Source organism: Silurus meridionalis, chromosome 1, assembly GCF_014805685.1.
Source record: "Silurus meridionalis isolate SWU-2019-XX chromosome 1, ASM1480568v1, whole genome shotgun sequence".
Lineage (NCBI taxonomy): Eukaryota > Metazoa > Chordata > Actinopteri > Siluriformes > Siluridae > Silurus > Silurus meridionalis.
This window is the reverse complement of record NC_060884.1, coordinates 16,563,359-16,590,431: the sequence shown is the minus strand read 5'-3', so window position 1 is coordinate 16,590,431 and position 27,073 is coordinate 16,563,359. Positions and strand designations below refer to the sequence as shown.

The 27,073-nt window shown below is 38.4% G+C and overlaps 2 protein-coding genes across 6 annotated transcripts; one reads left to right on the top strand and one right to left on the bottom strand.

Annotated features, from left to right (window-relative positions):
• Window positions 1-1,212: 1,212 nt before the first annotated feature.
• tarbp2 (TAR (HIV) RNA binding protein 2) lies at window positions 1,213-5,508 on the top strand. Its single transcript, XM_046849167.1, has 7 exons — window positions 1,213-1,473; window positions 1,903-2,229; window positions 3,214-3,283; window positions 3,378-3,495; window positions 3,627-3,754; window positions 3,861-4,053; window positions 4,685-5,508. The coding sequence occupies exons 1-7, from the start codon at window positions 1,421-1,423 to the stop codon at window positions 4,840-4,842; spliced, it is 1,047 nt and encodes a 348-aa protein (XP_046705123.1). The 5' UTR covers window positions 1,213-1,420; the 3' UTR covers window positions 4,843-5,508.
• tespa1 (thymocyte expressed, positive selection associated 1) lies at window positions 5,480-20,341 on the bottom strand. Of its 5 annotated transcripts, XM_046849133.1 has the most exons (12): window positions 20,092-20,340; window positions 18,640-18,810; window positions 17,566-17,608; window positions 16,845-16,885; window positions 16,617-16,673; window positions 15,218-15,257; window positions 15,057-15,113; window positions 14,870-14,968; window positions 14,534-14,742; window positions 12,352-13,511; window positions 6,378-6,465; window positions 5,480-5,974 (listed from the first exon to the last, which is right to left on the bottom strand). In XM_046849133.1, the coding sequence occupies exons 2-12, from the start codon at window positions 18,797-18,799 to the stop codon at window positions 5,880-5,882; spliced, it is 2,049 nt and encodes a 682-aa protein (XP_046705089.1). In that variant the 5' UTR covers window positions 18,800-18,810; window positions 20,092-20,340; the 3' UTR covers window positions 5,480-5,879. The 5 variants fall into 5 exon arrangements, with proteins under 5 accessions (XP_046705089.1, XP_046705071.1, XP_046705079.1 ...); XM_046849115.1 differs by having other exon boundaries at window positions 5,480-6,465; window positions 20,092-20,341; XM_046849123.1 differs by having other exon boundaries at window positions 5,480-6,465; window positions 14,870-14,965.
• Between the last annotated feature and the right edge of the window lie 6,732 nt (window positions 20,342-27,073).

Sequence of the window (27,073 nt, the reverse complement as noted above, 5' to 3'; positions counted from 1 at the left end):
AATGTGTGACTGCAGATTTCCAAACAAGAAAGTTCTCCCGACAGATATTATATTGGTCTTTTAAATAAACTAGATTTTAAATGTTATACTCCTGTTGCTACCCTTCTGTCTTGGGTGCAGTTGTTACTTGAAATGAGACACCGCTTATGTATTTACAGCAGTAAGGTCATGGGGTCAGCCAGGGTTTGCCCATGTGCATTTGTATCTTGTTGGAAAGTGTCTGTTAGAGTAGTGGGTATATGTACAGTAGTTTTACCAACTGATCCCAAATTTGTGTTGAAAGTCCGAAGCTAAATTCCATTAGCATGCAATACCAATATTCAGGGACAAATAGGGAAGCAATTTAGCAAATGTGTGCTTTTCCTTTATCATGCCTCTAGAGGGTGCTGTAGGTTTTTCAGAAAACCAGTTGCTGGTAGTGTTAAAGAATGAAACGACTGCTTGAAGGACTTGAGTGGTGACTTGAGGCTCCTGAGTTTGATCTTTACTTGGGTCCTGTGTGAAATAGACATTTTGTGTTGACAACGATTTACTCCGGGTTTCCTCCAATATGGAAAAGATCCCTAATGTGTGAATGAATAAATGTATGTAATCGAGATTTCCTGCAATTGCCTGGAGTGCTATCAATGGCATATATTCCTATCCCAGTGTCAGTGATTAAAGCTGGTTAATGACTGATCAATGCATGTGGGACAAGCAGTACTGATGTACACAAGGTTCTACAAAAGCAAGACTCCACATTTAAAAATAAGATAGTTATAAATGTAAAATTTCCCATTGCAATTGTCACAACAAAATAATTTACATTTTATAGGAGTAGCAGAAAACGCTTGAGTTTTAATCCGAGTAAGTAATAATCTATAGCTATATTGATTTTTTTATTTATATACATATATATATATGTGTGTGTGTGTGTTTTATGGAGCCATTCTCCGTGTTTAAGACTATAATAAACCCGAATTCTACTAATCTTTTTGCTGTAACTACTTTTTGTTTTTTTACAAAAAATATCACAATTGTTTGATCTATATGCCCGACATGATGGAGCGGTGTGATGAATATGGACAAAGCGTTAAAGCAGAGATATCCTGTGCATTCAGATAACCCAAATGAAGCTGGAATTCCAAATTGCGTCCTACTCCCTACATGTGAGCACTACGTAGGGCATGCGGTAATGGCTTTTAGCCCTTACAAGTGCACTACACAGCCAATTCAAAATCGGTTTGTACTCCTCTTCCGGCGGTTCATCGCCGCTCGCTTCACACTGCATGTTGCGGGATGATGTGAGTGAGACTGTCGCTGTCGCAGCCCCGGTTCACCGGCAGCCACCGCTGTAAGCTCATGCTCAGGAGCGGGCCTCCATTTTATTGGGGGGATTCTGCGATATTTAACCGGTGGGCTTGCTGGCTGGTATTAGGGAATGAGTGAGGAGAAAAGCCCGGAGAGCTGCAGGAGAAACTCTGGGTGCACCAGGTGAGCTTCTCCTCAGACAGCTAGCCTGCTAGCACTCGTGGGTTTGCTAAACTTGCTAAGCTAGCTAGCAACTTTCCGTTCATATTTTTTGAATTGCTGTAGTGGGGGGAAACCCGGACATAAAATTGGAGAAGTCGTTGTTTGTAAAAATCAAATAAACACATAAATCGTTCAAAACAAAAATAAACATTTTGCTAGCTCTATGTGTAATCAGGGTATCTACATAATCAGCGACAATTATTACAGTTATTAATTATGTCTCGTTGTCTAAGATGGCACAAATCCCACTCTGTTAATATTGTGATTTTATATTCATATTTGACTATTTAACAACTGTGTCTTTTGATTTTTGTATAGAATAACGGTATTTACAGGTTGAAGGCAGTATCTGGGTGCTGTATATTGAGCTGCTCTCTGTCTGTGTGTCAGTGTTCTCAGTATAGAGCAAATGCTGGCTGTGAATCCTGGGAAGACGCCCATCAGTCTGCTGCAGGAGTATGGAACGCGGATAGGCAAGACACCGGTGTATGACCTGCTGAAGGCCGAAGGTCAGGCCCACCAGCCCAACTTCACCTTCCGCGTGTCTGTGGGAGAGATCAGCTGCACAGGCCAGGGCCCGAGCAAGAAGGCTGCCAAGCACAAGGCCGCTGAAGCTGCTCTCAAGATGCTGAAAGGAGGAATGCTGGAAGCGTTAAAGGGCAGCGCGATGGAGGGAGAATACATAGATGACCTAGACATCCCTTTGGAGGGAGACTGGTAAGCTCTAAATATGTTTTTCCATTTACTCTGCTGTACTTCTATTCTCACACAGGTCACAGGGAAAAAGACAGAGGACATCCTGGATGTGAGGGACAATCATCTACACACACACACAAACAATTCACACACTACGGATAATTAAGAAGTAATGCCTGTGTACTTGGGGAGGAAACTGGAAAACACAGAGAGAAAACTCGATGCTCAGGGGGAACAATCAGACTCCACACACAGAGCATAAAGGTTGCAACCCCTTGAGTGAGCCACATAATTTTGTTTTTTTATTCTCTTTCATTCTTTTTTTCTTTTCTTTTTTTCTTAACAGTTTTGAACTTCTTAAATTCTGCCTCAATTGTAATCTGCTTTGAGAAAGAACATCAACAAATGGGTAAAAAATAAATACATCCAAACATTCCTCCCATACTGTCCAAACCTTCCATACTGTCTGGAGGGCTAAGCGGGTGCGGCGAAAGAAAAGAAATCGCAGGACCTACTGTGTTTGGTTGCAAAGGAAGTAGCATGCACTACTTGTCAAGAATCCCTCCATCTGCTGAACTACACAACAAGGACAATTTGCACACTGGTTGAATGGTTATTATTTGTTTTTACTAGGCAAATGAACAAAACACAAATAGAAATAATGTGCACCGCAAAAGCCATTATGTAATCTTCCTGCTGCTGGTACGATGCACCTCTGGGATCACCTCTGGGGTATTTTTAGCAGAAAACTTTGCCAGCAACGAGGTATCTTTCCTAGTCGATTTTATGTGCTTGCTTTGTTTGTTGTCTGTTTAGTCTACATTAATGCACTAAACCATTTACCTTACTTGCAGATACATTTTTGTTTTTAGCCTATTTAATTAGGTTTCCAGGCAACAAACACATTGCTCTGGCAAAAATACTGAAGCTTGATAAAGTCCAGTCAGAAAGATCACAGGGTTTGAGTGCATGCTCAGTGCTGACTATAATGAGTGTTTTCTACAGCCCCCAGGCAGAGATAAAGTTATCCAGTTCCAGCCAGCAAGCTGAATGTAATCCAGTTGGAGCTCTACAGGTGAGACACAGATTTTTGTCAGAGTTTGTGCATGAAGCTAAACGATATCTCCTTTGAAGGTTGACGATATATAAAAATGTCCCTCCTTTTGTAGGAACTGGTGGTGCAGAAAGGTTGGCGTTTACCAGAGTACACAGTCACGCAAGAGTCTGGGCCTGCACATCGCAAAGAGTTCACCATGACATGCAAAGTAGAGAAATTTGTCGAGATTGGTACGTATATTTATAAGTTCATTTTAAAAATACATTCCTAAATGATTCCCTTTTAATACGCCAGTAAAAAGTGTTGATATAGTTGTGTGAATACATTTATTCTCCAACACCTTCATATGTACATGTTGCAGGTAGCGGTACATCGAAGAAGCTTGCCAAGAGGAACGCAGCAGCAAAGATGCTCTCCCGGATCCACGATGTTCCTGTAGACCTGCGCAGCAGTCATGAAGCTGAGGCAGAGGAGGACACTTTTAACATGGTGAGGGCTGTTTCTACTTTAAAATGGCATGCACAAGCCTGTAACATGCCTCAATCATTCAGCATACTTTTTTATTTTTCTTCTGTGTTGCCTTTTTCTTTTTTAGCACATAAGTGGCAGGCTGGAGGGAGGGAAGAGTAAGGGGTTCGGATGTACATGGGATTCTTTACGCAACTCTGCAGGAGAGAAGATCCTGCAGCTGCGTAGTCACCCTCTGGGCCTGCCCAACACAAACTTCTGCTCTCTGCTCCAAGACCTCTCTGAAGAGCAGCGCTTCGACGTCAGCTATTTAGACATAGGTACGTGGCTAACTTTATTTCAAGCCCTGAAATTTGTACCCGTTATCAGTGTGACCATTTTAATAGTTAAACCGTGCTCTTTCTGAAGGAATTTTAGATGCATGAAGCAGTAGAGTGTAGAATCTCAGGAGTCTAATGACTGTTTCTCTGAAAACTTGTTTAGATGGAAGACTTTTTACTTAGTCTTTCAGATTAAGACTTCAATGGGATACATGACACAGTACATCCATCCATTAGGCTTTTTAAGAAATGCTTGTTTTTAGAACATTTTTTAATTCAGCAGTTGATCCTTTGTTAAATAAATTTAAAAAAGCAGATTCCTAGGCCAATAGTTTTGGAGTCTGGAAACATAGAATTCTGGAAAAGATCTTATGGTTGTTATCTGGCTGTTTGGCAGAGATGAACCAAAATCCCACTAAAACAAAAACAACTGATCTTGCAATAATGGAAAGATCGTAAATAGAAACCTCAATAGTTCTGATTTCAGATTATTACAAATGTATAATATTTATACTAAATGTATAATATATAATCTAATGTAATGCTATTGACGAGAAGGCATTTGAGTTTTGAGACATCTGATGGTATTAATCTGTTGAACTAAATCCTAGCATGTGTGCATTTTGTCCAGAGGAACGCAGTCTCAGTGGCGTGTACCAGTGTCTTGTGGAACTGTCCACTCAGCCTATCACTGTGTGTCATGGCTTTGCTCCCAGTCAGGATGCAGCACGAGCCAATGCAGCACACAATGCCCTCCAGTACCTCAAGATTATGGCCGGTGGAAAGTGAGTCTGCGAGCGTCACCAAAAAAACGGATTGCGAGTCTACAAAATTATAGCCCACAGTACTGTAAACTGCGGGCTCATTGGATGTTCAACAGCTTCATGTTGGCCATTCCTAACGCCCACAGACACCCAAATTATTCCCCATGAGCTCTTATGAAAGATGAACTGATGAAGTCTTTTGTATGCAAAAATGGTTAAGGACTGGTTTTAACTAAAGGTCTTGTTTTTCTACTACCTCCATGTGATGAAATTGTTTTTAAGTTATATTGATATCTTCCCTTTAACTGACATTTTAAACAAACACATCCCTAAATTATTTCAAAAATACAAATGTTTTTAAATCAACTTTTTAGACAGAGTGTCAGAATTTTGAAACCAAAAGTAATGTGTAAATTTCTTCTCACTTCTGCTAATTTCCAGATTCGAAGTACATTCTGGCTCTACCTCCATAGTTGTGGTTATTGGGTCCACATTTTGGTAATGCATATGTTTGTGATGTGCAAGGTTATTAAAATATTGTGCTTTTTTTTAATCAATTAAGTTCATTGTGAGCTTAAGTTTTTAGTCCGTGTTGAACGAGATGCAGTTATGCAATTCTGAGCATGAACATACTGAAAATTAATCATATTATGAGACGTGCATCATTAAACTTATAATAGAAATGTTTTAATTCAGTGTGGATTCATATTTCATGCTTCTGCTTGTAGTAACACAGACCAGACAAAAAATAGAACATGGTATTTGCTATTTCATTAGCACAGATGTGCAAATAAATACTTTATCATAAAATAAATATTTAAAATAGCTGCAGTTGCACAAACCTACAGAATAAAAACGCTAACAAATAGTTAATGTAACACCTGTACTGCTTAATTGCAATACAATCAAATGGCCAAATCTTCAGCAATGTTTATCACACAGCTAAGTGATTTAATAACAGATGTGAACTTCTCAAAAGCATTATATTTCATGAGCTTAAGAAAGTCTTAAACCTTAAAACAGTGAATGAAGGATGCATGAAGTACAGGGTTTGGTCTTCAGCTAATCTCTGGTAGTGGAGCTGTGCAAGTTCTGCAGGTCCTCTTCAACATAGCCGCTGCTGTCGGACTGGAAACTGTCTCCTCTCAAGGGAGAAACTGAGAAAACAGTTAACAAATACATGAACATTTGCTTATTCTTCTTCTGCAACAAGCGCTATCGTTTTTGCTCTCTGGTATGCAATTTTCTGAGAATGTGGCCTATTAATTTCTTCATGATTTCCTGTAAGATGCCTCTTTTTGTTAGTGCGTGTCAGTGTTAACAGCAACTGTGTGTTGCTGTGTGTGCGCCAGTAATAAGTGTGGTTAATTTTTGCCCAACACTTTTAACAAACACACCCCCACAAACAGTTCACACATTAGCAGTTTGTCTTCTGGTGAGAGAATGACTTTTTCTAAAGAAGAAATTTAGTACTCAGAAATGCAAAAGAAATTTTACTTGGGGGGAAAAAAGTCCCTTTGCAGGTCAACGATATAAACAGTGCAAAAAAAAAAGACTTACGTTTCTGATGCGTAGATGCTGTAACTGACCGTGTGTATGCACTACATTGCTCAACTGATGAGTTCTCCTCCTCTCCCACGCTCTGCACCTATGCAGAAACAACAAATATGAATATATTATGCCAGTAAATTGGGCTGTAGCATGTGAGAAACCAAATGATTGCTATGGCCACATTAATATCGCCTTCAGCGTTCATGTATGTAATGTGTGCATTACATTGAGCAGAGGAAAATGGTGTATTATTAAAGAATAAAATACAAAAACTGAATTCTGTCAATTTCTGACTAATTATTCATTTAAAAAGAAATTACAGTTAATTTGATGTTTAATATAATGGCACAAACAGTTCTTTAAACAAGACAGTCATGGAGTCACTGGTATGTTGACACAATGGCCAAGTTCTTTTTTTTTTTTGCTCTCTTGAGAGGAAATGAAGCCACGTCAAAGATTTGTAGATAGACATTAAGCTATATATATATATATATATATATATATATATATATATATATATATATATATATATAAATGCACACTCAAAAGTGAGTACACCTCTCACATTTCAACCATTTTAGTATATCTTTTTGAGGGACAATACTATATAAATGAAACTTGGTATATTTTAGAGTAGTCAGTGTGCAGTTTGTATAGCAGTACAGATTTACTGTCCTCTGAAAATAACTCAACATACAGCCATTATTGTCTAAATAACTGCCAACAAATGTGAGTACACCCTAAATAATAACAGCCGTACAACGTGTAACCATGGAAAGCCACATGTTCTATTCATAATGTTTTTATCTGTTCCACAGGACCATACAAATTTATGTATATTGTATCAATCAGTTAAATTTGGTGCTTTGAGTACAATTCTCTCATCCTGTCCACTGGATGTTCAACATGGCACCTCATGGCAAAGACTTTGAGGATTTGAGAATTAGAATTGTTGCTCTCCACAAAGATGGCCGGGGCTTTAAGAAGATCGGTAACACCCTAAAACTCCAGAGTTCCAGTACAGTGGCCAGGTTTGTTTTCCAAGACGGGTTCCACTCAGAACAGGTCTCGCAGGGGTTGATCAAAGAAGTTGACTATACGTGTTGTGTGTCAGGTGCAGAAGCTAGATTCGAAAAACATGCATCAGTTCTGCCAGCATTGTTTTAGAGGTTTCAGAAGTGGAAGGCCCAATTGGAAGTGCTTAGACCACATGCCACACACTGCAACAAGTCGTTTTTGCATGGCTGTTGTCCCAAAAGGAAGCCTCTAACAAAACTGGCTCCTATGTCTCCAGTCTTAAACCCTTTTGAGCACCTGTTGGTCATCCTCAAGCGGAAGGTGGTCTAACATCCATCAGCTCCATGAGGTCATTATGGAAACATGGAAGATGATCCCACATAATTCCATGCCCAGGAGGATTGGGGCAGTGCTAGATAACAATGGTGCTCACACAAAATATTGACATTTAAACAAAGTTTAGACATCTTCAATTAGGGTGTACAGTCTTTCGTGGCCAGTTTTTTTTTTTAGACAATAGTTGCTGTATGTTATTTTTCAGAGGACAGTAAATCTGTACTGCTATACAAACTGCACATTGATTACTCTAAAATATATCCAAGTTTCATTTCTTTAGTATTGTCCCTTAAGAAGATATACTAAAATAGTTGCTGAAATGTGAAGGGTGTACTCACTTTTGTGAGATACATCAGGGCTGTCATGAATTAACTTGTGATTAATCGCAGATTTTTAGCTGTTCTTAAATGTACCTTAAATTATTAATTTTCAGGTCTTAATACTCTAATCAACATGGACAAATATAGATTCTTTATGTATATTATTAGCAAAACCCTACTCGACTTAGAGCATTAAGAGAAAATATTATTGTAAACGTAATTATGGGGTTTTAAATTACGCAATCATCAGGACACAAAACGGAACTTTTGCAATCTTTCCAGAGAGATGGTTTTGCATCATGGCGGATTTTGGTGCTTCATTTGCGACTTGGCGCATCAGTAAAACAAAAGTTTATTGATTAAAAACATTTTTTTTGGTGGACTTCATGAATAAATTTGTTGCATTGACGGTTTTAATTTCGCCTCTTTTATATTTAATTATATTTTTAATAAAAACAGAAATGCTAATGCTTAAATCACTGATAACAATTTGTGGCGTTAAAATAGATTTGCGTTATTTTTGACAACCCTAATATATTATATATAACTAATTTGTTTAGCCAATTTTCCCAGTCTCTTGCAGATAGCACGGTAGCCCAAAAAACTTTCAGTTATTATATTTTTTTTTTGTTTAAATAATAAAATGTATTAATAAAAATATGATTATTAATTATAAAACATTTTACTTAATACATAAAATGGCATTTTTGGGGTGGCGTCTGTTTATCTCGGTTTTTCGTTTATTGCAGGCGGTTTTGGAACGTAAACATCGCAATAAACGGGGGATTACTGTGTGTGTGTGTGTGTGTGTGTGTGTGTGTGTGTGTGTGTGTGTGTGTGTGTATATATATATATATATATATATATATATATATATATATATATATATATATATATATTTTACACATATACATACACACACAGTTATTTTAACACTTTGTTCACTTACACAAAGTCTAAACACTTTGTTCACTTACTCAAAGTCAGGTGTGTGGTTAACTAGTTACACCAAGCAGGTGCTAATTTTATATGCATGTTCAAACACGGTCCTTAACTGAAACAGAAGGCTTAAAACTGGCTGAACAACAGACAAACTCCGCTACTAAGGTGAGGTTGTGGAAGACAGATCCATGTCACAGGTGCTTACAACACCAACAACTAAATGTCCCTCTCAGGCAAAGATTTTAAAGCAGACTGGGATTTGAAGAGATGCTGTTTAAGCTACAGTGGTACCTCGACATACGAGTTTAATTCGTTCTGTAACCTTGCTCGTATGTCAATTTGCTCGTATTTCAAAGCAAATTTCCCCATTGAAATGAATTGAAATGCCATTAATCCGTTCCAGCCCCCAAAATGCCACCCCAGTTGTTTTTGTTACGTGTTTTTGAATGAGAAAAATGTATTTATAAATGACAAATATTGTATAAAAACATAATAAAAGAGAATGTAAAGAAATAAACTGGTTAAGCATAGTACATATCATTGAAGTACTACGGCCGTACTGCCTCGCCAAGTCAATAACTAGTCATTCTTGCTCATGTTTTCCTATGATTTCACGCTTTAATTCAATAGACATCCTCTTCTTCTGAGCACTGACCTTTCCACTCACTTTCTTTGGACCCATGGTTATAAAAAGAAATGTGATAAAGTACTGTAAATCTACAAAAAGCACAAAACGCGAGCACAACTTATCAAAGATGCTTCGACAGCGAGGCAAACAAGCACACTGACTGAGGCCAGTGTTGCTGAATCATTTTGAGATTCGTCACAGTCACGTGTTAGTGCGCGCGCACATTCAAACCTTTGTTTGTGTGTGTATCGAGACGAATCAGCAACACTGACTGAGGCGACAGTGCCATCAGGAAAGAAACTGTTAGAAACCAGTGAGACCTAGATTCACCCATTTACTGTCCAGAGAAGTCTGGCCTTCATGGAAGTATTGTGGCCAAAAAGCCATACCTCCAATGTGGAAACATGCCTAAGCTCAACTATGGATGAAAACATAGGAACTGGGGTGCAGAACAGTGGCAGCAGCATCTGAAATATATGGCTGTAGCAGAAGGCAATTTGTTTGGAGTTGAAACTTTGGTCAGGATTAATGGTGTCCTGAACGCTTAGAAATACAACAAGATACTTTATCCATCATGCAGTACCATCAGGGAGGCGTTGGATTGGCTGCAAATTTATTCTGCAGTAGAGCAACGACCCCAAACATACAGGCATTGCCATTGAGAATTATCTTTAGTCCTGGAAGTTTTATTCTTGGCCCCCCACAGAGAGCTGATCTCAACACCATCGACTCGGTCTTGTATTACATGAAGAGACACAAGGATCTGAGGCAGCCTACATCCACAGAAGATCTGATTAGTTCTGCTGAGTTACTCTTTAGAAAACTGTGTGCAAGTGTACACACAATCAATATACAGTGTGTGTGTATATATATATATATATATATATATATATATATATATATATATATATATATATATACAGTGAGGAAAATAAGTATTTGAACACCCTGCTATTTTGCAAGTTCTCCCACTTAGAAATCATGGAGGGGTCTGAAATTGTCATCGTAGGTGCATGTCCACTGTGAGAGACATAATCTAAAAAAAAAATCCAGAAATTACAATATATGATTGTTTAACTATTTATTTGTATGATACAGCTGCAAATAAGTATTTGAACACCCGAGAAAGTCAATGTTAATATTTGGTACAGTAGCCTTTGTTTGCAATTACAGAGGTCAAACGTTTCCTGTAGTTTTTCACCAGGTTTGCACACACTGCAGGAGGGATTTTGGGCCAGTGCTCCAAACAGATCTTCTCTGGATCAGTCAGGTTTCTGGCCTGTCGCTGAGAAACACAGAGTTTGAGCTCCCTCCAAAGATTCTCTATTGGGTTTAGGTCTGGAGACTGGCTAGGCCACGCCAGAACCTTGATATGCTTCTTACAGAGCCACTCCTTGGTTATCCTGGCTGTGTGCTTCGGGTCATTGTCATGTTGGAAGACCCAGCCTCGACCCATCTTCAATGCTCTAACTGAGGGAAGGAGGTTGTTCCCCAAAATCTCGCAATACATGGCCTCGGTCATCCTCTCCTTAAAACAGTGCAGTCGCCCTGTCCCATGTGCAGAAAAACACCCCCAAAGCATGATGCTACCACCCCCATGCTTCACAGTAGGGATGGTGTCCATGGATGGTACTCATCATTCTTCTTCCTCCAAACACGTTTAGTGGAATTATGACCTAAAAGTTCTATTTTGGTCTCATCTGACCACATGACTTTCTCCCATGACTCCTCTGGATGATCCAAATGGTCATTGGCAAACTTAAGACGTGCCTGGACATGTGCTGGTTTAAGCAGGGGAACCTTCCGTGCCATGCATGATTACAAACCATGACGTCTTGGTGTATTACCAACAGTAACCTTGGAAACGGTGGTCCCAGCTCTTTTCAGGTCATTGACCAGCTTCTCCCGTGTAGTTCTGGGCTGATTTCTCACCTTCCTTAGGATCACTGAGACCCCACGAGGTGAGATCTTGCATGGAGCCCCAGTCCGAGGGAGATTGACAGTTATGTTTAGCTTCTTTCATTTTCTAATGATTGCTCCAACAGTGGACCTTTTTTTTCACCAAGCTGCTTGGCAGTTTCCCCGTAGCCCTTTCCAGCCTTGTGGAGGTGTACAATTTTGTCTCTAGTGTCTTTGGGCAGCTCTTTGGTCTTGGCCATGTTAGTAGTTGGATTCTTACTGATTGTATAGGGTGGACAGGTGTCTTTATGCAGCTAACGACCTCAAACAGGTGCATCTAATTTAGGATAATAAATGTAGTGGAGGAGGACATTTTAAAGGCAGACTAACAGGTCTTTGAGGGTCAGAATTCTAGCTGATAGACAGGTGTTTAAATACTTATTTGCAGCTGTATCATACAAATAAATAGTTTAAAAATCATATATTGTGATTTCTGGATTTATTTTTTTTGATCATGTCTCTCACAGTGGACATGCACCTACGATGACAATTTCAGACCCCTCCATGATTTCTAAGTGGGAGAACTTGCAAAATAGCAGGGTGTTCAAATACTTATTTTACTCACTGTGTATATATATATATATATATATATATATATATATATATATATATATATATATATATATATAAACTATATAATATACACACACACACACACACACACACACACATACATACACACACATACATACATGTGTGTATACACTATATATAAATATAGTGTTCATGAATTTATATAGATAATACAGTATATAAACTATAAATGATGGTACCTACATACCTCCTCCAACTCAAAGGAATTAGCTGGCTTGAGTTGGCAGTTGATCGGAGTATTTGACGGGCTCAAGTATCTCTGTTGGTCTGAATTAGAAGGATGCGTCTGTGCAGTGCTACCAGGATACATGAAATGGGTATAGTCTTCAGATGAGTCTCTGTGGAGAATGGGGTCATCCTCCCATCCAGTAACCATAATCTGACAAGGTGACCCTTGGGTGATGCCTGGCTGGAGGGACACAGGATCACCTTGTGATATAATTGAAGTCTCTGGTTCTTCTCTAAAAAGCATATCATTGCTCTGTGGTAGAGATGATTTAGTATCCATGAGGCTTTGCTTGTTTTCCAGTTTTTCTGAGGCTTGCCTGTGCGTATGACCAGAGGTGGATAAGGGAATGTCTGATTCGCTATGCATTTCTGAGTGCCCATAAGGTGCTTTATGCACCAGCTCCACTACCTGAGGCGAAATTGTATCGTATGTAATAATGGGAGCTGGTTCTTTAGTACTAGCAGGATCTTTTAAGGAGTCAGAAACCAAAAAGGAATTGGAGGAACCTTCATCCAAGAACGCGTCTTGTGAATACTGGGTGTGCCGAGATTCCAGAGATGCTTGGTCTGATTTAAATAGGCAACCCTTTGCTCTAGGTCCTTCTCTCTGCCCTGATTGTGACCACCGATGGATCCTCTGCTTGTGTTCGCTAGTAGTTTTCTCGTGATCACTCGTTTTTTCAACAGTTGGCGCTTCAGCATGGTGTAGATCCTTTTCATCTTTCACATTATAAGTTATGTTGTCACTTGTTTGACCACTTATCCACATTCCTCTACTCTGTTCATTGCTCCCCTCACTCCTTACATTCCCCACTATTATTTCAACCACATCTGGTAGGCTGTTCCTCTTGCGAGGAGAACAGTTTGGTGAGGTAGAGTCCGATCCACGCGTGTATAAGCACATCTTGGACACCGTGTCCTTGAGACGCTCCACAGGAGAGCGTGGCTCTGTGCGGACATTGCCAAAAAATCGCTGACCAATAGTCCGCTCCACAGTTGGTGACGAAAAGCTGAATTCTGGGGGTGCCAGTTTCTGAAGCGGTGTCCGAGATACGTGAGAGTAGAGTGAATAGAAAGCATTGGCCATGGCAGTCAACACCTCCACCTGACGAAAACGACCTGCAAAAAAAATGTTTGGTTGATTGTAAACCAAAAAATACATTGTATTTGTGTAGATGTACTGATCTTTCATTTGAACATGTACATTTTAAGTACTAGTAATCGTCTATATTTTTATTAAAATATTATATGGTTTAGCATGTATATTCTTATTTCACAAAATTGAAGTGCAAATGATGTTTGTAAATAGAACAACCCCTTTTAACAAAAGCTGGAAATGGATAAATATGGGAACATGACTTCACGCAAGAGCTAAAGCCACTTGTCATCTACAGAAAGAGTGGCACAATCGCCTTTCTACTTGGGTTAACTTTGTTTACATTTGTTTTCCTCTCACTGCAGCTACAGTTTCCAATTGCCAAAATCCTGTGCTGCAATTTAAGATTTCACAACAGTTCACCGATTTTGTATAATGTTTTTTAGGAAAAGTATTTTTTTACATTTCTTTCGCTGCAAGTAGCATTACTCTCTGAAAGCCACTTCCTACACCGAAACTGAAGTCTGATTTTATTAATGGGCCCTTTTCAAACAGATTAAGTATGTTATTGTCTTAATAAAGTCATATTCACTGTGTTTAAGACTTCTGTGAGTTCTTGTGTCACAACAAAAGAACACAACGTTTCAGGAGTTCAATTGTAGTCGTACATTAATTTTCTAAAAAATGAAATGTAAAAAAAATGAGTCACTAGTTCTGTCTCATTCACAGTGCATTTTACCTTTACATAGTCTGTATAGATTAATCATTACCCTCAGTTATTAGCTTGCATTCATGATCAGTTGCCTAGCAACCTGAAAAGTGACTATCATGTTCCACATTCTTTTTCCACAAGGAATGTGCACATTTCATCAGTTCTATTTTAGTGGACAATTAGTGGCCTTCACAGAAATAAGATTAAAACCATATAAACAAATCTGTAAAATCATTTTATGTGATTGATCAATATGTTCATGAAATGATAAATGATGTGAAATTTTCTTTTAACGCCAACATCGATTCCACTGATGGAAGTCTTGTTACTCACTAGCGAGGGAGAGGCTGGGGTCCTCTTCACGAATGCGCCTGAGCTGTGACTCAAGAAACAAGCGAAAGTTGATGCCTCTGAGCTGCGAAGGGAAGGTGAAGAAGCGAGATGGGATGCGGGCTGTTACTTGTGGCTCCTCACAACCAAATCCTAACTGATAGAGAGTTTCCTCTGCATCCTCAGCGCACATCTGCAGGACCTCAGACACACTAATGTACATGAGAGGGAGAATGTAAGAGATCAACAAAGCTGAATAAATGGCATGAAATGATTCATGCAAAACTACACACTAAGTTTAGAATCCACAGGGAGGATCACAAGACTGGGATGCCTTACCTGGAAGCAGTCTTAGTGGTGGCGGATGAGAAGATACTAGATGTCATACTCTGGCCCATGTTTTTTAATGGCAGATTAAGCCTCTGCTGAGGAGTGCTGCTGACAAACATGCCCACAATGTAAGAAATAATAACAGGAGCCAAAACCATAAATATAGCAGCTGGTAAAGAAAAAAACGAAATTATACCTTGTCCGCATATCTCTGCGCCTTGATTTAGGAGGAGGCAAGAGCAATGGACAGTATCTGCGGAGAAATTCAGAAAATGTTGTAAATATCTTTCTAAAGAAGATTTTTAGCCCTTAGGGAAAGTGAATGACAGAATGTATAACAGGAGACATGTTCCTTACCCCAGCTCTTCAACATGCAATCCACCATCTAGTCCTGTAGCTGTAACAGAATGACATTTAAAACTGTATTACAAAGTAATGCGTTTCTGCTCAGACTTTATTCGTGGATTTTTGCTTATCATGTGTGTACACCAGTGGCAGGCCGTGCATTTGGTACCTGGGTCTTCAGTAGGGACTTACCCGACTTAATCCCCTCTTAATTCCACCACTATAACGCCGCAATTATAAAAACCATTAATACTATACAAAAACGCAATATAACAACACGTGGCATTACAATGAGAGAGAGGCATTTTGCATAGAGGGTAAATACCATTTTACTAAATTTCACTAAACCTCTTCACTACAACTGCAATTGTGCACCTACATCATCTGGAGCAGTTCAGAATCAATATTTGTCTAATAACATGACAAAAACATTCAATATATAAATAAAATACAACCTACTCACCAAAGATGTATAGTCATAATTTGCAGCGCTCCTCAGAGGCTGTAAGCCAGTGGTACTGCTCGTATTCACTGGTCTGGAAGTGGTGAACAAAACCTTTTCCGGGCTGAGACAAGCTAGCTAGCGTCGGGGTTGGCCGACCTTTCCTCACGATGTCTAGCTTTTCTTGAAAATGGATTTTTTTTTAAAAGGTCTAAAACCAAATCAATTTCTCTTCCTCTGTCAGCCATTGTAGGCATAAACAAGTCTAGCTGGCCCAGTGAGGTGAAATTGAAATCTGATTGGTTAAAAAGACAGACCCGTTGCTAATATAGTTTAAGACACATCAGCCAGCACTACTAAATGTGAAGGCCCTGGGCAGATTAGATTGACATAGCAGCACATATAGGCTAAAATATGATTGGACGAAAAAAAATCTAACCTCCACATACACGTACTGGAAGCAGTGCAGGCCCTGGCCCTTCCTGGCCCTGACAGCCCACCACTGGTGTACACACTGATTGCTGTACAAGTGCAAACATTCCTCTGAATGTGATTATAAAAATCCTTTGTAAGGGATGTTCCTTCTTTAAACATATACCAAGATTTTTTATTTGTTCAACTACAGCAGACAATTCTTCAGAAAGAGACACTGATACAAGTCAAACAGATTACGTACAGAGCAAGTAGTGCTCCAGTTGTACACTTAGTATTTTGATGTTTTAAATGCACTGCATGATGTAATACTAAGTGAACTGATCAGCTACAACACTTGGCTGAGACAAGTTAAGACTCAGCTATTGGGGAAAAAAAATATGCAGGTGTTATGCTATGGGCAGGACCCAGACTGACAAATAGCACAGTGTCACATTGTCTAAAATATACCCAATATTACTGGCTCATGCAAACTAAATAAATAAATAAATAAATAAATAAAATAAAATAAATTTCTACAGTGTTGACATTCTGTACCTTCAGCCCCAAGGCTCAGGTCATCCTCAAAACTATTTGCAGTCTTCAGCAGAGATTCTGGAAAAGAAACCAGAATTGCACAAAACACCATGCTTTTAAAATCTCCTCAAACAGAATAGTCTATAGTACTGTGTTCATCCATTATGGCTTTGAATCTTATTACAGCTCAGTCTGATTGCTAGAGCCGATGTGCAACTACAAAGCGGTAGTGCATTACTCCTAACTTACCCAGGGTAATTTGACTTGGGATCTCTTGATTTGCTTCATTTCTGAATCACACGTACAAAAAAAATAAAATATGAAAGCTGGCAAGAACAAAAGTGAAGACAACAGCTACTTTCATCGCTTCTGAATCAGCACGGTACGTGGGTGTATTGCAGGCATGCAGGAAGATTCTCATGATAAGAACGCACACTCGCAATAACCACACCGGACTGCAGATGAATCACAACTTGCATGGAAGTGGTAACCTTTGCCGAAAATAGTTTGTGCTTCACACTTACTGGTGTCACAATTACAACCTTTTAACTAATTAATCAATGGTTAAAAACACATCTGCTCACAACAGTGCAAAACGTTTAAGAAGTGCTATGGTTCTGACTAGTCATTACAAAAAAACAAACCAGACAAAACTTTGTACCACTACAATTATGTTGACAGTTTTTATTTCCTGAATAAAACTTCTATTGTTTCATTATACATTTCTAAATTTAAACCAGCTGCTATTATATTCTTATTGGTTTCATTGGTTCTCAAATCAGCCTGCTTTAAATTTTTCCTATTGTTTTTCTCTCTGAACCAGACTCTGTTTCCATTCATTTTATTTTTACTGCCTTGAAGCACAATATTCAACCACAAAGAGCTACCTACATGGCCAATGACGTAGACTTCTCACTCTCGGACACATTCACAGATATGCACAAATGTACACATGAACACACTGACTTACCCACAGCTTTTGAGCCAGGTTTCAATCTTTCCTGTAGAGCATCCTGTGGAAACAATGTTTATAATCGGATCAAGAAAATAACACAGTAACTTCATAGAAACACATCATAGAAATGTAAATAATTCTGTGAGAAAGCTTCGCTTGATAGCAGTCATTTGATTGTCATATTTGCATAAATCAAGAAAAACAGCACATCACGCCTACAGTTGCAAATGTTTGCAAATATTATTCTTACAGGGAATTTTGCCTTTATACCAAATTAGGACCAGCATTATGCCAGATCATCCTAACAAAAACAGGATGTTGTTTATGAATGGCACATCATGGATATAGTAACTAATCCACACGAAGCAAAACCAAACATTGAGGATTCCCCTCCACCCCCCCTTTAATTGCTGTATATAAATAAATCCATACACATTTATGTTACCCTTAAAATAAAGATATTTCCCCACTGTTTAACAAACAAAAGGTATGTTGTTTTAAAGTATGCAATATATACTACAGAGTATAGCAGGGTACGTTTCTCAGCTGCATCTACTTAAATTCATTGGGAGCCAAAGACAATGTTTTAAAAATATCTGACAGTTCAATTGTTATAGACATTTTATTTTCCAATTCCAAATCTTGTATCAAAACAAAAGTCCTTCAAAAACTGTATGCAAACGTACCCAGAAAAAATTGTGCCCTTTTGCAGGCAGTGTGTGTCACACCAAATATTGATTTACACTTTTTCACAACTTCCAATAACTTTTGTTTACTACTTATATACTTCATATAATTTGTAATATATAATATTTTAAGCTTTTGCACTGTTGGATTGCAGCACTAAAGTCACTTAGAAAATCTACAGCTTTCTCAGCAATCCAGAGGTTATTTGCTTTGAGAGGACATTGGAAATATAATCCTCACACTAGAAGGGTGTATCCTGATGAGTCATGAGAAATTAGTGTTAAATAAACAAACCTGAAACATTCAATGTCTTGTGAAAATTTCTAACCTGTGCCATTTTTTACATCATTTCTCAGTAGCTGAAACAATACTATAAGAGTTGGTACTACATTTCCAACCTACCATCAGGAAAGATTTGGTCCTGCAGCGAGAGCTGTGAAGCAGCAGTGGTCGGTGTGTTGCTGGACGTCGACGCATACAGTTCTGTATCTTCCACCGTAAGCCAGTGACGGCTGCTCTGCGCCCATGCCTGCCGTCGGTTCACAGAACATGAACTGTCCATTGCTTTTAAGCCTAGAAGGAACGATGTAAAAGTTACACAAATAGAAAAATGTGGACCCAGGCTCCTCTAATACACTATGATGAGAAGGACTGTACAAAGAAAAGAAAAATCTAAATTCTTCATGTATTTATTAAATTAATCTTCAAGAAGTGGAGGCTGTGGTGGATATAGAGCCTACCCAGGGCTACTGGATGTGAAATGGCAGGGACACACCCTGAACCGGATGCCAATCAATTGCATGGCACCATCCACATATGCTCCTGGGCAAAAATGGGCCAAGCCCAAAACAGACTTTCAAATGGTTTAACAACAAAAAAATATAGATATTGATTCAAGAAAAAAAATTATAAATAAATAAATAAACACTCATACTAAGTTCCTAAATCTATTAGTTTAATTATTGCTTTTTTTTTTTTTGTTGCTGTTGTTAAGACTCATGAAAGATTAATATTTTGCTCTAGGAGTGTACACTAACACTGGCAATTTAGATTATCCAGTCCAGCTACAGTCATGTTTCAGGTGGTGAAAGAAACCAGACAACCCAGAGGAAAAGTCAGTCCCCAGGGGAATATACAGTATCTCATGTCACAAAGACTTGAACAGAGCTATCATTATCCTGGAAATGTGTTCCTATGAAATTCAACAAATAAAAGAAATTAAACCAAGTGGTTTAGTTTGGTTCTTCTTGCAACCTTTGTTTTTTTTTTTTGTTTGTTTTTTTGGCAGGTACATGTGAGAGACTGTGTGTGGTGTGGTTTCTGGACTAATAGAGGTTCATAGCGTCCTGCAAAACAAGTTTGTTTCTAAATATTCGAGCAGCTTCCCTGTTATTTAACACTTGCACGTCTGCCTTATCCACATACACAATATCAAGCTTGACAGACACGTGTACATGTTAAAAAAAACTGAAATTTCGCTGGTCTGGGTGAATTTTCTTTTTGTCAGAAGTGAATAGACCAATGCTGATATAAAAAACACACCATCATCACTTCCATGGCAAGACAACCGAAAGCGACACAAAGCAACAGGCAACAAAATGTCAACTTCCTCCTTAGCAGCAACTCAACTGGAAAACACGGGGCTCAGCAGAGGCTTAACAAACCTGAACTTCAGCTCGATTATCTACACGAATATACCCTATAGACAAGTCAGCGTTTTTTATTTGTATTTTTATTTTTTTTATATATATATATATATATATCGTGATATTTGAACGTGTTTTCTGAGATTCATCCATTTCTTTGTATATATGTAGGCTTTCTGTTTCAAAGCTACTGTATAAGTAGACTTACCTTTACGAGACCGGTCCTAATTCCAGCATCTTCACAATTCACAATTCGGCGCCGTGGATGGCGTTATGTCTTACACACAATCACAGCGACGCACCACGGATCCTACATTAAGCTAAATAAATAATAATAAATTAAAAAGATATAAAACATCTCGTTTTCAAAAGCATTGATGTTCTGCCGACGCGAACTTTCGCGCTGTTCGTGCTGACAGACTCTCAGCCTCGTGACGCGCCACAGATGACGGAAGCAGCGAGAGGAAGAAGTGCGGCTTTGCCTCTTTTGACACACACACACACACACACACACACACACACACAAACAAATGTGTCCTGCAAATACAGTATCTAATTGTTTGTGTTAGTGTGGAAACCTTCCTAGTTCTGAATCGTAAATACCAAGTCAATGATTAAAAGCAACAGGTGGTCTTGTACTGGTATCATATTTACACCTGCAATCTCATTTATTCCTGATAAGGCAAAATACTCATGATTTTTACTCACTGTACATTGAAAACCTGTACACCTGCATATTCATGCATTCTTATCAATCATATAGGTAAGAGCAGTGCAATGCCGAAATATATGCTTCTAGGAAATATCCACATCCAGCTACCAGAATCAGGGGGAAAAGTGATCTCAGTGGCGTGATTGTTGGTGCCAGACTGGCTGGTTTGAGTATCTCAGGGATTTTTAGACACAACAGTCTCTAAATTTTACTTCAAATTGTGCAATAAATAATACATAAAAAATACATCCATCTTCAGCAAATCTTAAAAAGTGCATTTACTTTCCATTTTTTTAATTGATTACTGTCTATATAATATATTTTAAGATTTGAATTGGTGAATCGCATCACTAAAGACACTTAGAAAAGCTATAACTGTTTTAAACAACTTTGAGGTGACATTTGAGTAAGCTGAGCAAATTATCTTCAATCTAATCAAATGCATACCTAGGCAATGAACAGTAATTGTTTAGTTACAATCCTGATGTTATCTGCTCTCAGATTATATTAGAAATATAATCCTCACATTAGAAGTATGTATCCTGATGATCTTTTAAATCTTAAATAAAACCATACATCCATTGTCAGCATTTATGTGGGCAAAAAAACAAAACAAAAAAGAGATCAATAGAGAATGGCCAGACTGGTTTAAGAAAAGCCAGAGTACCTTAGATGATCACTTTGTACAATTATATCAAGCAGAAAAGCATCTCAGAATAGACTGAATCTCCAAACTTAAGGTGGATTAATGCAGCAAAATACTATGTTGGATTCCACTTCCATGTACCGTAATTTCTACTATAAAGACTATAAAGCGCACCCTTATATAAGCCGCACCCACTGAATTTGACAAAATAAGCCACACCTGTCTATAAGCCGCCTGTCTACACTGAAACTAATGAACTTTACACAGGCTTTAACGAAAGACACTAAATGCAATATGTTGCACTTCTATTAGGAGCATAGCGGTATTTTGGGAATAGCCTGCCACTGCATTCCACTGGTATTACTGCGTGTGTGTAAGACCGAGGAATATGTCCTTTTTATTTTCTGATGCTCATTTCTAAGTTTTTTTGACTAACCCATAACGCTGTTGCCAAGAAAAAAAAAAAGCACAAGTTTTGGAAACCTGTCTGTGCTTATATGATTTCTGTTGCAACTGGAGTTAGTGAGCTCTCCCTTCACCCAGACACAACGCGCTACAACGGCTTGTATCTAAACAGTAGCCAAATAAGTTATCTAGCTGAGCAATTGAGGTTTAAGGGCCTTGCTCAAGGGTATAGCAGTGGCAGTGTGGTGGTGCTGGGATTTGAACCCATGACCTTTGGATCAGAAGACCAACATGCTAGCTACTGAGTTACCACTGCCCAATACTGTTGACTGTTGCTGCTGATAATGTGCATCTCTTCATGGCCACAATTTACCCATCCTTTAATGCTTACTTCCAGCATGAAAATTCACCATGTCAGAAATCAAGGGCCATCTCAAATTGGTTTCATGAACATGACAATGAGTTTAATGTTCTTCACTGGCCTTTCCAGTCACCAGATTGGAAACATAACACCTTTGGGAAGTAGTAGAACAGAAGATTTGCACCTGAAATATCTGCAGGAATTGCATCATCTCAGACCCTGCATGTAAATACAGACCAGAATGTCAGATGACCTTTTTCAACCTCCTGTGGAATTCATCCTACAAAGAATCTAAGCTGTTTTGACAGCAACAGTGCTAGTCAAGCGTTCCTAATAATGTGTTCTGTCGGTGTATATTATTTACTTCACATTTGATCCAATCCTTTATTGATTAAAAAATCATCACCCTCAACTTCTGAGTAATTATTCATTAACACAGAAATTACAGTTCATTTGATGTTCAGTATAACTGCTCAAACAGTTCTATAATCAAGACAGTCAAATGGAGTCACCGATATGTTGGCAAAGGTTCTTTTTTTTTGCTCTGTTGAGAGGAAATAAAAGTCACGTCAAAGATTTGTAGATAGCCATTAAGCTGACAAGCTTGTTTTATTTATATACTTATACACACACACACACACACACACACACACACACACACACACACACACACATATATATGATTAGAAATAAGTGTCATATTTTAGCTGATCCAAATGCAGAAACTAAATTGTGGATGTTTTACTCTTCTTGTGTTTGTGGGTAAGTTTTGGAGCGAGATAAACAAAGCACCTGATGCAGCTAACTGTTGAACATGTTATTTGACCTTTTCATGCAGTCCTTTAGTTGCTTACTCAAATATCACTTCAATTTCTCACCACTTTCTGTGTGTGTGTGTGTGAGAGAGAGAGAGAGAGAGAGAGAGAGAGAGAGAGAGAGAGAGAGTTTTATGCTGGTGGGAACAAACCTTGCTGGGCATAGGCAAATGTCCTTCACGCAAAAAAAATCTTTATTATGAAAGTGAGAAAAGTGTGTGTGTGTGTGTGTGTGTGTGTGTGTGTGTGTGTGTGTGTGTGTGTGTTCTTGTTCTCCTATCCTGGTGGGGACTTCGAACCTGAATGCACAATGACTCATGGGGACCCATGTCACCGTGGGGACCTAAATTGATGTCCCCACCAGCAAAGCCATACAAGCACCTCCAAAACAGTGTCTAGACACGCCCAGTGAGGTTTTCTCTGAAGACCCCATGGGGTCCAGTTTCAAGACAAAGTCTGTGTGACTGTGTAATCTATGCGCCCCTAGAGATCACATGTGGTATTGCCAACCCCACCGTCACATTGTTCTGGAAGTGTGTGTGTCATGTCCTTCACACTCTCTAGCGCCATCTATCGGTCAATAATAAAATATAAATGTAATGTATATTACACAGTAGATTATTAAACTATTCACTTATAAATGTATATTAATTTATAAAATTACAAAATTAAGTACATTTAATGTTGATGCACGAGAAGGAAACTTCAGGGTACACTGAGCCACAAATTATGTTATTATTAAGCAAATTATTATTTTTTTGATTACATGAAAATGCATTAAAAAATTTAAATATAATAGATCTGTTAAAACTGAAGCCCTTTATGTAACTTATTGTGGATCTGTCTTTATTCAAACACTCATTATTAATGGCAATAGGAAATTAATAAAAAAGAGGTTGGCCAAGTTTTTCAATCCTATTTTCGCATGGACTGTTATATGCCAAGGGGAATCTACAGTCATTAATTGTCAACTTAGGTTCAAAAATACTCTAATGTGATTTGGTTAGTGGAGTATATTATTATTATTATTAGTGGTAATTTATTATAACTTTATTAAATTATGATAATTAAATGATAATACACTTTTTTCACTTTCTGGCTGAGCCTTTCTGCATACATAAAACAGAGTTCACAAAGAGTTTACTTTCAACAGATCACTAATAAACTTAACTTTTTAAACAAAAAAAAGTTCAACAAACCACCAGGTCCTGATAATATACAATCGTTGTACCTAAAATTGGCAGCTGCTATTTTAACTCTACTGGATTATCTTTTTGATATTTCGCTACAATATATACAAATGGTGTTAAGTCCACTATTTACAATGGAAATATGCTATGACGACTACATTGTAAGTCAAATATATCGTAAATTGAAGATTGTACTATGTACTATGAACCTTTTGGCTTCATGCTGATTTATAATTTTAATTTTCTGCTCTAAACTGATGGCTTTCCTATTCTTTTTTCACTACCAGCCCTAGACATACTTGGGCATTTGGAAGACATGCTTTTATCATTTAAATTGCTGTTCAAAACTGTTTGAAACAGATAGAAATACACACTGAGACAACTTTAATCCGTCAAGCGCTAGCGAGAGTGGGGCATCTCACCGGGGAGAGATACGCTCATCCCAGCTGCGCATCCAACGTATCGTTACTCGTACACAGATGCCTGTGCCTGTTGTTCCAAATTTTTTATATTTTTACAATTTTGTCGTATCGCTATCGGCATCATACCATTAACCATTGTAACTCAGAGATTATCTGTATTAGATAACTACAGACATTCTGCAAAGCTCTGTGCTCTTTCAAGGCCCTAAAAGTGAACTACTAACACACTATTTTCATTATAAATGTTTCATGACATTATTATTAATGTATACATTTATTGTAATTGCTAACCACTTAGATAACACTGCTACTCATTGTACCCTCAGTCCATATCTGACTGTCTCTGGCTAGTAGTGATGCCATGATATAGCTTTGGCATGACTTAATGGAGAAAGGGAGAATGGGGCCAGATACATATCTCTTTATAAAGCTAAAGAGGTATATAGTACAGATATAATCCAATCTGGATCCAAATGTTAAAAATTTACTGATCCAGCATCAAGATGTTAGTGCTGCTCATGAAGTAGAGGGGCAATGATTTGCTAACAACATGGCTAAAGCCTCTGTAAAGAGCACACAAGTGGACTTTATTCTATGCACGAGATGCAACTTATAAAGAGATTAAAGACTGTTAAGTGTGGGGAGGGGACAATGTAGCTAGATAGCATCAGATGGTGGTCTGAAAGATGGCTCTGGAGTTGAAGAAGAAGAGGAGGAGAGTGAAGACTGAAAGAAGAACAAGATGGTGGAAACTGAAGGAGGAACTGAGTTTCAGGGAAGAGGTCAGACAGGGGCTCGGTGGTGGTGAAGAGGTGCTGGATGATTGGGCAACTACTGCAGAAGTGATAAGGGAGACAGCTAGAAAGGTACTTGGTGTCACATCTGGAAATAGAAAGGAAGATAAAAAGAGGTGGTGGTGGAATGAGGAAGTGCAGGACAGCATAAGGAGAAAGAGGTTGGCAAAACAGAATTAGGATCAAAAAATGTGATAGACAGTAAGAACAATAAAGGATGGAGATAGAAATGTGTTGACTAGTGAGGAGGAGTATTTTGAGCAGCTGATGAATGAAGAAAATGAGAGAGAGAGAAGGTTGGGTGGTATGGAGTTGGTGAAGCAGGAAGTTGATAGGATTAGTAAGGAGGAAGTAAGAGCAGCAATTAAGAGGATGAGAGTGGAAAGTCAGTTGGACCAGGTGACATACTGTAGAAGCATGGAGATGTTTAGGTGAGATGGCAGTGGAGTTTTTAACAAGATCATTTAACAGGATTTTGGAAGGGGAGAGGATGCCTGAGGAATGGAGAAGGAGTGTGCTGGTACCGATCTTTAAGAACAAGGTGGATGTGCAGACCTGCAGTAACTACAGGGGAATTAAGTTGATCAGTCACACCATGAATTTATGGGAAAGAGGAGTGGAAGCCAGGCTGAGGGAAGAGTTGACCATCTGTGATCAGCAGTATGGTTTTATGCCAAGGAAGAGCACCACAGATGCCTTATTTGCATTGAGGAAGTTGATGAAAAAGTATAGAGAAGGTCAGAAAGAGTTGTATGTTTGTGGATTTAGAGAAAGCGTACGACAGAGTGCCAAGAGAGGAGTTGTGGTATTGTATGAGTAAGTCAGGTGTGTCAGAGAAGTATGTGAGAGTGGTGCAGAACATGTATGAGGACAGTGTGACAGCAGTGAAGTGTGCAGTAGGATCGACAGACTGGTTCAAGCCTAATAAACCAATATGGCTTTTCCATACTTCAAAACCATGTAACTCATATTAAAAGTAGGCCAAACAAGTCGTCAAAAAAGACGAAAAAAAAGCAATCTTTTAAACAGGTCTCTTTAATTAACAAATAGATTTAAAGTTCAATGTAACAATGTAAACAAACTATTAGATAAAAAAGGCTAAATAAAAACTTTACCTTGGCTTGAAACGACAACCTTGTGGGGACCTGCTGAGCAGTAAACCGACACCTTATCCACTGAGCTATCTCTATGTACAAGTGCATGCAGTCAATAAGCCTAATGAACCAATAATGCTTCTTTTCCATACTTCAACACCATGTAACTCATATTAAAAGTAGGCCAAACAAGTCTTTCAAGCAAGACAAAAAAAAAAGCAATCTTTTAAACACATCTCTTTAATTATCAAAAAGATGTACAGTTTTATGTAACAAAGTAAACAAACGATTAGATAAAAAAAGCGTAATAAAAATTAACCTTGGCAACACCGGGGCTTGAACCCCCAACCTTGTGGGGACCTGCTGATCAGTAAACCAACACCTTACCCACTGAGCTATCTCTAGGTACTCATGCCCCATTAAAATAGCCTAATGAACCAACATGGCTTCTTTTCCATACTTCAACACCATGTAACTCATATTAAAAGTAGGCCAAACAAGACTTCAAAAAAGAATAAAAAAAAAAAAAATCTTTTAAACACATCTCTTTAATTATCAAATAGATGTACAGTTTCATGTAACAATGTAAACAAATAATTAGATAAAAAAAGCGAAATAAAAAATTAACCTTGGCGACACCGGGGTTTGAACCGCCAACGTTGTGGGGACCTGCTGATCGGTAAAACAAAACCTTATCCACCAAGCTATCTCTAGGTACGCGTGCAAGCAGTCAATAAGCCTAATGAACCAA